The following is a 14,929-nucleotide window of genomic DNA, read 5'->3' as shown; positions in this document are numbered from 1 at the left end:
ACACGTCAATATGCTTGTTCATACCTAACCCTTATTTTACCAGGTTGGCTGAGAACACATTCTCTTCAACAACCTAGAGAAGAATTGCAGGGAAAGAACAGGGCTTGAATGAGCCAATTGGAAGCTGAGGATGATTTGGTAGACATCAAGGATAACACCCCATACTCTTGCGACAAGTGCCATGGGATCATGTAGATTCACTAATCCTTATACTATATGAATCAGTTCAGGCTTGGCTGTTTTGAGGTGGTGATTTGTCGATCAGCTATTCTGTGCAGCACCTAGCCCTGTCAGATCCTCATTCAGGGGTTCAAAAGCCAGATCTCTCCAATTATTAATAGAAAGGCTCTATAGCAACTTCAAGATATTTGGAAGATATTCTGTTTGTTCCCATTTCTGGCCGATTTGATAGAGAGACATGTAAAGGGGATCCTTTTGCCTTTACATGCCCTCCCCTTGAGAAGAACACGTTTGTTGGTCGGCAACATAATACTCATTTCTGATCCAACAGAAAAGGGGGAAGAAAAAGGAAGAGAGATTGAGAGAGAGAGATCGCGAGAGAGAGAGAGACAGCGAGAGAGAGACAGCGAGACAATGAGAGAAAGAAAGAGAGAGAGAGATACTTCATATAGAGCAAAATAAAGTTCAAAAGAAAGAACGTGAAATAGGGGGGTTGAAACCAAAAGGCCAAGGGTCAAGTCAGTCTCAGCGTTAGTTTCTCCACCTCCCTCTCCTCTCCAACTTCCCTCTTTTCCAGAAGGTCCCTGTGTCATTTCACCTTCCTCCCCTCTTTATCTCCTTCCTCCTCTCCTCTCGCTTGACTAAATTAACAGAGAGACAGGTCTGTTTTCTCTACAACGCTGCCTTGCTTACTTACATAACCACATCTAAAGCCTGCCTGAGAAAGAAGGCAATACAGATTCCACTAGGTAATAGATCACTGCATGTGATCTCACCTTTACTCCCTCCTTCGCTCTGTTTTTCCCTCTCTCTTTCTCTTTCTTACTCTCTCTCTCTTTCTCAATCTCTCTTTCTATCTCACTCTCTCTCTCGCTCTCTCCCCTTCGAGTATCTCTCTTCCCTCTCACTCTCACTTGCCTTCTCTCTCTCTCCCCCCCCTCCCGCCCTTTCGCTCTCTCCACCTGTCACTTATCTTGGAAATGGATCTGTTTCCATCAGCAGATGGAACAGAAGACATATTTCAGGCCTTAGCACATTGGGCGGAGCGGTGTCTCTTTATGCACCCCTGTCCAAATCTGTTTTCTAGATAAGAAAACACCTGCCTGAGCACTGGGCAGAGTCGCAGGAGAAAAGGGTAGAGCTACACACAAAACCTAAGAGACAGTAACAAGGTCATATAAGTCAATGCGAGGATGCATAGCCATCAACATTGGAACAGGTCAATTCAAACAGTCAATTCAAATGCAATGAACTTGGTTTGGAGCCAAGCAAATGCACAGGCATCAGTGAAAGGGTGGACACACACACACACACACATTTGCACGCGTGCACAAAAACACCTTCACACACACAGTGTGACTAGTGTGTGAGTAAAGCGAATAGTATTCCCTTGGCCCACACCTGAACTCTTCATGGAATCATATGTCAATGACAGAACCAGTCAAGCCATCCCCGAGACCTGCTAAGTTTGACATTGCCCTGTCACAAAGTGAAGAAACTCTCTCTACCTCTCTTCTTCTCTCTCTCCTTCCCAATCTTTCAGTCCCTCTCTCTCGCGCTCTCTTTATTGACTGGCTGACAGAGCAGCCCTGGCACAAGGATAGTTGGGGGGCAACACCCACTCACCTAGCAACAGCTACAACGTCACAATCTCCTGTCAAGTGACTTTGCATACAGGAGAGCCACATTTCTTTGCTTTGACACTAATTACTGTACTGTTGACATAACAGAGACACAGAGATGAAGAAAGACAAGCAAATGCACACATGGATGGAAATAGATAAAACACAGGAATGAAAATACAAAGACATACAGGCTGACAGCTAGACAGACACAGAAAGACACAGACAGAACAACTTTCCAACCACCCTACTGACCTACGGACAGTGAGCTGGCGAGCCAGTCAACCAGCCAGCCTTTCAGCCACCCAGCCAGTCAGGGAAGCAAGTGTGTGTGTGTGTGTGATGTCTTACTTGGCTTTGGGGCGTGTCGAGGTGTCCTGCAGGTCCCCGGGGTCAAACAGCTGAGAGCCCTTCAGTCCCAGCTCCTCACAGCCACACAGGAACACACTCAGGTTGTCCTGTGGAGAGAGGTCGCATGCACACACACATGCACACACACACAGTTATAATAGGGCACATACTCACTTTTACTCAGAGAAAGGTGAATACACTCCTCTTGTGGATAAAGGGAGAAATACATTGAGATTGTCCCCTGTGATGGACACACACATGGACACACACAAGCAAACATGCACACAGGCACGCACACACCCCAGAAAGAGGAAAACACAGTCCCCTCAGAGGCAGGAATATGCTCCCGACATGGTTTGTCCGTCGCAGGCTGCTGGTTCAACAAGTCTTGCTTTCTCACAACCGACTTGCTTCTTAAATGATCCTCACCCTTCTTTTCCCTGGTTTATTTCTCTTCGAGTCTCTTTCTCCCTCTGATTTTTACTCACAAACTTTCACTATTTTTTTCCTTCCCTATCTATTTGCCACTTTCTCTTTCACTCTCTCTCTCTGTTTCCTCTTTCCCTATCTGCTTGTTCTTTCTCTTTCTCCGTCTTCTATACAGAGCTTGCCAGGTGTCCTACGGTCCTTTGTTCAGTTGGTAAAACCTGACCCTGCTAAGGCTCCTGTTCCCTTCTGGTCTTCAGTTCCCAGCCTCTCTCACTCTCTTCTCTCTCATTCTCCCTCTTTCTCGCACAAACACACACACACACACACACACACACACACACACACACACACACACACACACACACACACACACACACACACACACACACACACACACACACACACACACACACACACACACACACACACACACACACAGAGCTGGATTTTCTCACGTTCCAGAGCCTTTCTCAATGTGGTAAATTACCACCCCCCTCCCACTGGCTTCCTGTATGTTTGGGAGAGTGCCATCTCTGCTACCCTGGAGAGGAGTCCCCACCCATAGACACCCGTACCAAAAAAAACAGGCTCCTGGTAAACAGTTGGGGCACACTTTTGGCCAAATTTTCGCAATTTTGCAGCAAGCTCATATTTTCACATGCAAATAATTTTTGGGGGCAAACTATTGCGGTAAATTTGCGGTAACTTGTTAACATCTGGCAAACAATTCTGGGAACTTATGGTGAACATTCTGTTTTTGGTTACTGTGTGTTAACATTGAAATGTTCTAAATAAACCAAATCACATAACTTTAAATGAACTTACTTCTCAGAGAATAAAAACAACAACATTAAATGTAGTAAATATACTAAACATGTATTCAATGTCCGCTTGACCTCAATAACAGATACAAATCATCAGCATGATAATAAAGAAAATAGCAAAGACTGGATATTTGTCAAATAAATTGTTTATTTAATCTTTTATGTAGATACAGCATTTACATGAGAGAAATGTGAAAAGTATGGGGTTGTTGACCTTAGGATGTTTATGTCACACCCTGATATGGTTCACCTGTCCTTGTGATCGTCTCCACCCCCTCTAGGTATCGCTTATTATCCCCAGTGTATATACAGTTGAAGTCGGAAGTTTACATACACCTTAGCCAAATACATTTAAACTCAGTTTTTCACAATTCCTGACATTTAATCTTAGTAAAAATTCCCTGTCTTAGGTCAGTTAGGATCACCACTTTATTTTAAGAATTTGAAATGTCAGACTAATAGTAGAGAGAAAGATTTTTTCAGCTTATATTTCTTTCGTCACATTCCCATTGGGTCAGAAGTTTACATACACTCAATTAGTATTTGGTAGCATTGCCTTTAAATTGTTTAACTTGGGTCAAACATTTTGGGTAGCGGTCCACAAGCTTCCCACAATAAGTTGGGTGAATTTTGGCCCATTCCTCCTAACAGAGTGTAACGGGTGTCGTTGGGTAAAGAGGACCAAGGCGCAGTGGGTTGCATGTTCATCATTATATTTTATTAAATAAATGTGAACACAGAAAAACAAAGAATGACAGTTTCACAGGCTAATACTCACAGCAGTGCAAAATACAACTACCTACAAACAAAACACATACCTATACACTGCTCAAAAAAATAAAGGGAACACTTAAACAACGCAATGTAACTCCAAGTCAATCACACTTCTGTGAAATCAAACTGTCCACTTAGGAAGCAACACTGATTGACAATAAATTTCACATGCTGTTGTGCAAATGGAATAGACAACAGGTGGAAATTATAGGCAATTAGCAAGACACCCCCAATAAAGTAGTGGTTCTGCAGGTGGGGACCACAGACCACTTCTCAGTTCCTATGCTTCCTGGCTGATGTTTTGGTCACTTTTGAATGCTGGCGGTTCTTTCACTCTAGCGGTAGCATGAGACGGAGTCTACAACCCACACAAGTGGCTCAGGTAGTGCAGCTCATCCAGGATGGCACATCAATGCGAGCTGTGGCAAGAAGGTTTGCTGTGTCTGTCAGCGTAGTGTCCAGAGCATGGAGGCGCTACCAGGAGACAGGCCAGTACATCAGGAGACGTGGAGGAGGCCGTAGGAGGGCAACAACCTAGCAGCAGGACCGCTACCTCCGCCTTTGTGCAAGGAGGAGCAGGAGAAGCACTGCCAGAGCCCTGCAAAATGACCTCCAGCAGGCCACAAATGTGCATGTCTGCTCAAACGGTCAGAAACAGACTCCATGAGGGTGGTATGAGGGCCCGACGTCCACAGGTGGGGGTTGTGCTTACAGCCCAACACCGTGCAGGACGTTTGGCATTTGCCAGAGAACACCAAGATTGGCAAATTCGCCACTGGCGCCCTGTGCTCTTCACAGATGAAAGCAGGTTCACACTGAGCACGTGACAGACGTGAAAGAGTCTGGAGACGCCGTGGAGAACGTTCTGCTGCCTGCAACATCCTCCAGCATGACCGGTTTGGCGGTGGGTCAGTCATGGTGTGGGGTGGCATTTCTTTGGGGGCCGCACAGCCCTCCATGTGCTCGCCAGAGGTAGCCTGACTGCCATTAGGTACCGAGATTAGATCCTCAGACCCCTTGTGAGACCATATGCTGGTGCGGTTGGCCCTGGATTCCTCCTAATGCAAGACAGTACTAGACCTCATGTGGCTGGAGTGTGTCAGCAGTTCCTGCAAGAGGAAGGCATTGATGCTATGGACTGGCCCGCCCGTTCCCCAGACCTGAATCCAATTGAGCACATCTGGGACATCATGTCTCGCTCCATCCACCAACGCCACGTTGCACCACAGACTGTCCAGGAGTTGGCGGATGCTTTAGTCCAGGTCTGGGAGGAGATCCCTCAGGAGACCATCCGCCACCTCATCAGGAGCATGCCCAGGCTTTGTAGGGAGGTCATACAGGCATGTGGAGGCCACACACACTACTGAGCCTCATTTTGACTTGTTTTAAGGACATTACATCAAAGTTGGATCATCCTGTAGTGTGGTTTTCCACTTTAATTTTGAGTGTGACTCCAAATCCAGACCTCCATGGGTTGATAAATTGGATTTCCATTGATTATTTTTGTGTGATTTTGTTGTCAGCACATTCAACTATGTAAAGAAAAAAGTATTTAATAAGATTATTTCTTTCATTCAGATCTAGGATGTGTTGTTTAAGTGTTCCCTTTATTTTTTGGAGCAGTATATATATAGGACTCTCAATCAGAGGCAACTAAAAACACCTGCCTCCAATTGAGAGTCCAACACCCAATTACCTAGACATAGAAATACAAAGAACTAGAATGAACCTAGAAATACAAAACATAGAACATAAACCAAAACCCGGAAATAATAAATCAAACACCCCTCTACAATACACATAACCCCCGAACCACATGAAACAAATACCCTCTGCCACGTCCTGACCAACCTACAAACACAAATAACACCTATACTGGTCAGGACGTGACACAGAGCTGGTGGTTTGTAGGCCTCCTTGCTCACACACTTTTTCAGTTCTGCCCACAGATTTTCTATAGGATTGAGGTCAGGGCTTTGTGATGGCCACTCCAATACCTTTGAGTTTGTTGTCCTTAAGCCATTTTGCCATGACTTTGGAAGTATGCTTGGGGTCATTGTCCATTTGGAAGACCCATTTGCGACCAAGCTTTAACTTCCCGACTGATGTCTTGAGATGTCGCTTCAATATATCCACATAATTGTCCTCCTTCATGATGACATCTATTTTGAGAAGTGCACCAGAACCTCCTGCAGCAAAGCACCCCCACAACATGATGCTGCCACCCCAGTGCTTCATGGTTGGGATGGTGTTCTTCAGCTTGCAAGCCTCCCCCTTTTCCTCCAAACATAACGATGGTCATTATGGCCAACAGTTCTATTTTTGTTTCATCAGACCAGAGGACATTTCTCCAAAAAGTATGATCTTTGTCCCCATGTGCAGTTGCAAACCGTAGTCTGGCTTTTTAATGGCGGTTTTGGAGCAGTGGCTTCTTTCTTGCTGAGCGGCCTTTCAGGTTATGTCGATATAGGACTCGTTTTACTGTGGATATAGATACTTTTGTACCTGTTTCACCCAGCATCTTTACAAGGTCCTTTGCTGTTGTTCTGGGATTGATTTGCACTTTTCGCACCAAAGTACGTTCATCTCTAGGAGACAGAACGCGTCTCATTCCTGAGCGGTATGACGGCTGCGTGGTCTCATGGTGTTTATACTTGCGTACTATTGTTTGTACAGATGAACGTGGTACCTTCAGGTGTTTGGAAATTGCTCCCAAAGATGAACCAGACTTGTGGAGGTCTACAATGGTCTTGGCTGATTTATTTTGATTTTCCCATGATGTCAAGCAAAGAGGCACTGAGTTTGAAGGTAGGCCTTGAAATACATCCACAGGTGCACCTCCAATTGACTCAAATGATGTCAATTAGCCTATCAGAAGCTTCTAAAGCCATGACATTTTCTGGAATTTTCCAAGCTGTTTAAAGGCACTTAGTGTATGTAAACTTCTGACCCACTGGAATTGTGATACAGTGAATGATAAGTGAAATAATCTGTCTGTAAACAATTGTTGGAAAAATTACTTGTATCATGCACAAAGTAAATGTCCTAACCGACTTGCCAAAACTATAGTTTGTTAACAAGAAATTTGTGGAGTGGTTGAAAAACGAGTTTTAACGACTCCAACCTAAGTGTATGTAAACTTCCGACTTCAACTGTAGCTTGGTTAAATTAGCACAGATGGAGAATAAATACAATCTAGCTATGGTAACCTAGCTAGCCAGCTAACATTAGCTGACGAGTGAAACAGTGTCCGACAGAGTCCAGAAGAAGTGGCAAACTTAGCTAGCTTGCTAAGGTAGTAAGCTAGCTAAGCTACCATTACAGATACTGAAGTGAATTCAGCTAACTAGCTAGCCAAGCGTTGACACAAAATGTACATTTAGTTATATTCCGCCACAAAACACTCCAGTAAGCTAGCGTCACGAGCATGGTCGTGAGGCTTTTCATTAGCTAGCTAGTAAACGTTATGACTAGCTAGCTAACGGTTGTTAGCTAATGCTCAAGCTAACTGCTAGCTACCTAATTATGATAGGACAACCTATTTTTAACCTGAATGACCAACAAATTCATAATTCGTATAGTTTGTTTCTTACTGATTTCATAGCTTTCAGACTGCCAAAACACCCAACCTTAGTAACCCAGCACCAACAACCCAACCTAGCTTTTTGAAGAAAACAACCCAACTATTGACCCAATGCCTGCAAACCAGGAATTGGGTCATCTAAACAACCCAGAATTGTTTTGAGTGTAATGTACATCTCAAAGCCATGCATGCAAGAAGCCTTGACCTGTCTGGTGCACACATATTTCTCTGTCCTCAGTTTGATTGAAGGCCTCAATCTGTGTCAATATTGAAGGCCTCAATCTGTATTGAGCTAGCTACTACTAAAGCAATGAAATATCTAATTGTTACAAATAATTAATGTATGAGCTGCAATTGAGAATAAATGCATTTGGTTACCTTATCAATCTCAAAAGACAATACAGTAATTTATCACTCAAAAGTGTTGAGTGATTGCTCTACAAACATATTTCCAGGGTGTTGATGCATCCTCCTCCCAGCCTCTTTCAACACCACGGGTGAGAAAGGGTATCCATCTGTAAAAGTGAAGTTTTGCTTTGATGTCAAATCAACTCATATTGTTGCTGCTGTATGTTAGCTGTTGTGCTAGCTAACATGCTACTGAACTGTGACACTAGCATATTGACATGCATATTGGTGTTAAGACAGCAACGTATTCACCTTAAAATATGAGTGTTTAGGTAGATAGTTACTTAGCTAGCTACCTATCACATTAATTGTGCAAGAATATGATAGCTAGCGTTAGCTAGCTAAGCGCTAGCCAGTCAGTGGTGCTGACAGATTGAAACTGGTATCAACAAAATGTGTTTCACTCTTTCCCATAAAACTGACCTTTGTTAACTAGGCATCATTTAGCTAATAATATGTTAAAGTTTATTAGAAAGTTTAATGAAGAAGTTAGAAAGTCTCCGGAAAACTTTGGTAGGTAGCTAGCTAGACAGCTTGGTTTTCATTTTCCAACAGACGTTTCTAATCCCCCTGATTGGTCATCAACAGTTACTGGTCTTGGAACTTGTTGCCACAGGTTTGCCACAGATTCAAATAGAATCTTGAGAGAATTGTCTGCCAGAAAAAAAGCTCAGGCGAACTGTTTGCCACTAGTGGCAATACATATTATTGTTGCCAAAGGTTTGCTGCAAATCCACCACTAGTGGAAAACATTTGCAAAATTCTGTCAACATTTTGTAGCACACTATTTAGTTTGCAACAAATTTGCCACAGAACCACAACAAATTCAGTTTTGTAATGGAACACACACACACACACACACACACACACACACACACACACAAAATGAGGGCGTGGATGGATATCGCTCTGCCAGCAGGATACATAAAAGACAATCAGCAAGAGAGTACAATTTTTTTTCTCTACAAATATAGCACAATTGGTAGTTTCTTCAAGGATATTAACTTCTCCCAAATCAGCATTGCATTCACACACTGATGAAAAATATTGATATTCATTTAAAAATCTGCACGTTTTTGCTCTAACTGCCAGGTAACTGTCAAAATAAAGGAAACACTTAAGTAAATGAGAGTTATGGTGGGATGCATTCTCCTGGCATGGTTAAGGCCCACTCAACCCCTTAGAGGGCAAGTTAAACGACAATAAATACACAGCAATTCTGAGTGATCAACTTCAACCCATGATGAATCATTTCAATCCGGTTGAGAGTGGTCTCTTCCAGGATGACAATGCCCCCATCCACAGGGCACGAGTGGTCACTGAATGGTTTGATGAGCATGAAAACGATGTAAACCATATGCCATGGCTGTCTCAGTCACTTATGGGAGATTCTGGAGCAGTGCCTGAGACAGTGTTTTCCACCACCATCAATAAAACACCAAATGATGAAGGAATTTCTCGTGGAATAATGGTATCGCATCCCTAGTTCATAGATTCCAGACACTTGTAAAAGCTATGCCAAGGTGCATTGAAGCCGTTTTGGCAGCTTGTGGCGGCCCAACGCCTTATTAAGACACATTATGTTGGTGTTTCCTTTATTTTGGCAGTTACCTGTATATATCTACATATTTCTGGTTACGTGTAAATATGTTCTAATATGAGAAATTTAGGTTGTTTCCATTTAGAGAAATCCATATCCTGAAATCCAAGAATTAACTTCACCAAGCACACTACAAACAAAACTTCCTAGAAAATTCCTAACTATTTTCTCACAACTGGGGAAGCCTGACTGGCAATGCATCACCAATTCAGAATCTGCTTTAAGTTTGCAAATGACTCACCAATCATTGACTGAAATGAAGTAAATACAGTAGGCCTACCATTGGACAGAGACTTCCCAATTCCCAATTACCACAGCTGAATTACACAGTTTAAAAGCCTGTTGTAGGGATAGCTGAATCTGATGTTGGCAGAGGGAAGAAGAAAGAAAGAAAGAAGAGGAGGATGGAAAGGGTTTAGGAGGGCAATCAAGACCAGTTAAATACATACTGGAGGAGGCCAAACTAAATCTAGTTAAGTCCAGTAGAATCCAGTGAAATCCAGTTAGCCACAGAGATCTGGCACAATATGGTAGGTTTAAAAAGGACGGTTTTATTATAAAGTGGAGGCTGGGTGGAGAGGAGACATTGTGAAATCACACTTTCATGCGTTTCACTTTCTTATTGTGAGTAACAGATTGGTTACGCTTTGTAATGCCTGCATTGCTTATAAATGCTAAGCTAATGGATTATAAAGGGTCTGTTCGATAAACGTGTGGTTACGCATTCATTTGGGTTGGTTTAGTTTACTATGTGAGAATAAAGGGACACAATGCCTTAAAGATATACTCAGCAAATCACAAAGTGAACAGTAATGGTCGGTCAATTTACACAACAACTAAGAGTGTTGTAGCGCGATGCTAAACCTCTCTGCTGTTTTGGTACTGTATACCATGTTGTAGCAGCATGAAGCGAACCCGTGCACATGTGCAGATACTCTGTGTGGCTATGTGAGAGTAAAGTCTTGCATCGCGCTCATCCGCAATATCTGCGGTGCTGCTCGTGGCAACGTCATAACAGTGAATCTACCTTTAAAACTGGCAGGAAATATCAAGAAAAAGGCCACAAGGACCTACTTGTGTCAACTGTTGCGCCATTTCTTTATTTAACTAGGCAAGTCAGTTAAGAACAAATTCTTATTTACAATGATGGCCTACCCCTGTCAAACTCTAAACCGGACGACGCTGGGCCAATTGTGCACCGCCCTATGGGACACCCAATCATGGCTGGTTGTGATACAGCTTGTAATCGAACCATTTTCTGTAGTGACGCCTCTAGCACTGAGATGCAGTGCCTTAGACCGCTGCGCCACTCGGGAGCCCCATGTTGACAGAGAGATATGGTAGGTAATATATTTTTACGACATAGGGAGCCAAAGTAGTCCAGAATGTGGTAAATATTCCTGTTGACACGATTACGGGTGTATTTGGTACATACTACAGTAGTTGCTATTCATTATAATAAAAGATGTAATAGTCTACTACAGATTTTCAAAGGACACAAGATATAACTTGTCACATTTTTTTTTCTTTAAGCAAACCTAAGCTACTACAGTACAACAGTGATGCTAAATATAAACATATTTCACAATTATAAACTGGGTGGTTCGAGCCCTGAATGCTGATTGGCTGACCGACGTGGTATATCAGACTGTATACCACGGGTATGACAAAACATGTATTTTTATTGCCCTTATTACGTTGGTAGCCAGTTTATAAGGCACCTCAGGGGTTTGTGGTATATGGCCATATACCACAGCTAAGGGCTCCGCATTGCATCGTGCATAAGAACAGCCCCTAACCGTGGTATATTGGCCATATACCACACCCCCTAGGACCATATTGCTTAAATATACTCATGCAGAAACATATATTTAAGTCTATGAGGGGTGGGGCTTATTGGGCATTACTAACAGCCAGCCAGAGGGTTAAGGGGGAGTTCAACACATAGTGTGGCCAAAACCTGAACCAAACCACAGCAAAGAAATTACATGACCATAAAGGAGTCAGATAATAAGACCCCCCCCCCCCCCCTTCCCAAAACATTTCACTTCACCCCCATTTTTTAAAGCAACTCTTAAGTATTTGATGTTACAAACATTAATACATTTCCAATGCCTTTTCAGATTGTAACATCCTCTTGAAGTTGCATTTTTCCTGTATCCAACAAGATGACCACAGTTGATCTGTCATGAGTAGTTGATGTACTGTTTTCAGTTGATCTGGGTCATGGGTAGTTGATGTACTGTTTTCAGTTGATCTGGGTCATGGTTAGTTGATGTACTGTTTTCAGTTGATCTGGGTCATAGGTAGTTGATGTACTGTTTTCAGTTGATCTGGGTCATAGGTAGTTGATGTACTGTTTTCAGTTGATCTGGGTCATAGGTAGTTGATGTACTGTTTTCAGTTGATCTGGGTCATAGGTAGTTGATGTACTGTTTTCAGTTGATCTGGGTCATGGGTAGTTGATGTACTGTTTTCAGTTGATCTGGGTCATGGGTAGTTGATGTACTGTTTTCAGTTGATCTGGGTCATGGGTAGTTGATGTACTGTTTTCAGTTGATCTGGGTCATGGGTAGTTGATGTACTGTTTTCAGTTGATCTGGGTCATGGGTAGTTGATGTACTGTTTTCAGTTGATCTGGGTCATGGGTAGTTGATGTACTGTTTTCAGTTGATCTGGGTCATGGGTAGTTGATGTACTGTTTTCAGTTGATCTAGGTCATGGGTAGTTGGAAGTCACAAATGAAGGCCAGAACATGATTACCTTGGTGTGAAGAAGAAGGTGTCAATAATAACTGCATGGTTAGGATTAAGCAGAGTTTTACCATTGTTGATGGTAACGTTCCACGTCACTGTGTGTGTTCACACTGTACAGGCGCTCAAAGCAGCAGACCTGCTCACTGTATGCTGGGAGCCGCAGGGTAATACACAGCCCTTTTCGGAGCTAGCTACCCCATCTACTCAAAAGCTATCCTGATAAATCCAGTATTCAGTAACAACAAACCAAGAACAGCAAAGAAACTGGAGGAAGAGGAGAAAAAAGGAGAAAAACTACAACAATAGCTCCAGACAACACATGCAAACCATCTCACTCCACACTGCCGCTGCTCCCAAACCAAACAACCAAATTCCTCCCTTTTTTCCTCTCTTCCGACAACAAGTCACTTGACAACAAGTCGCCCGATGCCAACAATAACAGAAACGCAAACAAACACTCGGACAGAGGACCAAACTGAGTAAATATTAGTGAGTGCGAAAGAGAAGCCGACAAGGGTGTGTGTGTGCGTGTGTACTGTACGTGCGTGTACTGTACATGTATGTGTCTAGGGGAAATCACTTGACAAATCCATGTCCTGCACATTTGTATTTGTGTTTATGTGTTTGAACCGTGTGTGCATGTACGTGTGCGTGTCACTGGCAGAGGAAACTGGGTGGAGTCCGCAGCTGAGATGATTGACGCTGACGTCTACATCAACACGAACATCTACATCCCACCCCTCAATCCTCCTACCCCCCCTCAGACACCAAAACAATGGACAACGGTCCAAGAAAACCCACACAATAACACACACAGACTTAAAGAGACATCCGCAGAGAATTCAAATCCAGCGGTTTTAAGACATTCTTTCCCCAACAGACTTAAAACAGTAAAAAAAAATATTCAGAGCGAATTGATATGAAGAATTAAGTACAGTGAGGGAAGAAAGTATTTGATCCCCTGCTGATTTTGTATGTTTGCCCACTGACAAAGAAATTATCAGTCTATAATTTTAATGGTAGGTTTATTTGAACAGTGAGAGACAGAATAACAACAACAAAAAATCCAGAAAAACGCATGTCAAAAATGTTGCATTTTAATGAGGGAAATAAGTATTTGACCCCTCTGCAAAACCCTTGTTGGCAATCACAGAGGTCTGACGTTTCTTGTAGTTGGCCTCCAGGTTTGCACACATCTCAGGAGGGATTTTGTCCCACTCCTCTTTGCAGATCTTTTCCAAGTCATTAAGGTTTCGAGGCTGACGTTTGGCAACTCGAACCTTCAGCTCCCTCCACAGATTTTCTATGGGATTAAGGTCTGGAGACTGGCTAGGCCACTCCAGGACCTTAATGTGCTTCTTCTTGAGCCACACCTTTGTTGCCTTGGCTGTGTGTTTTGGGTCATTGTCATGCTGGAATACCCATCCACAACCCATTTTCAATGCCCTGGCTGAGGGAAGGAGGTTCTCACCCAAGATTTGACGGTACATGGCCCTGTCCATCGTCCCTTTGATGTGGTGAAGTTGTCCTGTCCCCTTAGCAGAAAAACACCCCCAAAGCATAATGTTTCCACCTCCATGTTTGACGGTGGGGATGTTGTTCTTGGGATCATAGGCAGCATTCCTCCTCCTCCAAACATGGCGAGTTGAGTTGATTCCAAAGAGCTCCCTTTTGGTCTCATCTGACCACAACACTTTCAGCCAGTTGTCCTCTGAATCATTCAGATGTTCATTGGCAAACTTCAGATGGGCATGTATATGTGCTTTCTTGAGCAGGGGGACCTTGCGGGCGCTGCAGGATTTCAGTCCTTCACGGCGTAGTGTGTTACCAATTGTTTTCTTGGTGACTATGGTCCCAGCTGCCTTGAGATCATTGACAAGATCCTCCCATGTAGTTCTGGGCTGATTCCTCACTGTTCTCATGATCATTGCAACTCCACGAGGTGAGATCTTGCATGGAGCCCCAGGCCGAGGGAGTTTGACAGTTCTTTTGTGTTTCTTCCATTTGCGAATAATCGCACCAACTGTTGTCACCTTCTCACCAAGCTGCTTGGCGATGGTCTTGTAGCCCATTCCAGCCTTGTGTAGGTCTACAATCTTGTCCCTGACATCCTTGGAGAGCTCTTTGGTCTTGGCCATGGTGGAGAGTTTGGAATCTGATTGATTGATTGCTTCTGTGGACAGGTGTCTTTTATACAGGTAACAAACTGAGATTAGGAGCACTCCCTTTAAGAGTGTGCTCCTAATCTCAGCTCGTTACCTGTATAAAAGACTCCTGGGAGCCAGAAATCTTTCTGATTGAGAGGGGGTCAAATACTTATTTCCCTCATTAAAATGCAAATCAATTTCTAACATTTTTGACATGTGTTTTTCTGGATTTTTTGTTGTTGTTATTCTGTCTCT

At 43.2% G+C, this 14,929-nt stretch overlaps 1 protein-coding gene across 11 annotated transcripts in view; it reads right to left on the bottom strand.

The window, feature by feature from the left end:
- The window catches only part of LOC106611539 (LIM and calponin homology domains-containing protein 1), a 170,400-nt gene that overhangs the window by 78,843 nt on the left and 76,628 nt on the right, over window positions 1–14,929 (bottom strand). For 9 of the 11 annotated variants that reach the window (XM_045723846.1, XM_045723841.1, XM_045723842.1 and 6 more), the window contains one exon: window positions 2,154–2,260. In XM_045723846.1, coding sequence (XP_045579802.1) covers window positions 2,154–2,260 — 107 coding nt within the window. Of the gene's footprint in view, window positions 1–2,153; window positions 2,261–2,453; window positions 2,937–14,929 lie in introns of those variants that run through there. The other 2 variants (XM_014211841.2, XM_014211842.2) reach the window with 2 other exon arrangements.

The sequence above is a fragment of the Salmo salar genome, chromosome ssa09 (genome assembly GCF_905237065.1).
Source record: "Salmo salar chromosome ssa09, Ssal_v3.1, whole genome shotgun sequence".
Taxonomy (NCBI): Eukaryota; Metazoa; Chordata; class Actinopteri; order Salmoniformes; family Salmonidae; genus Salmo; species Salmo salar.
The sequence above is the reverse complement of the archived record's forward strand: the minus strand, read 5'-3'. Positions and strand labels throughout refer to the sequence as shown.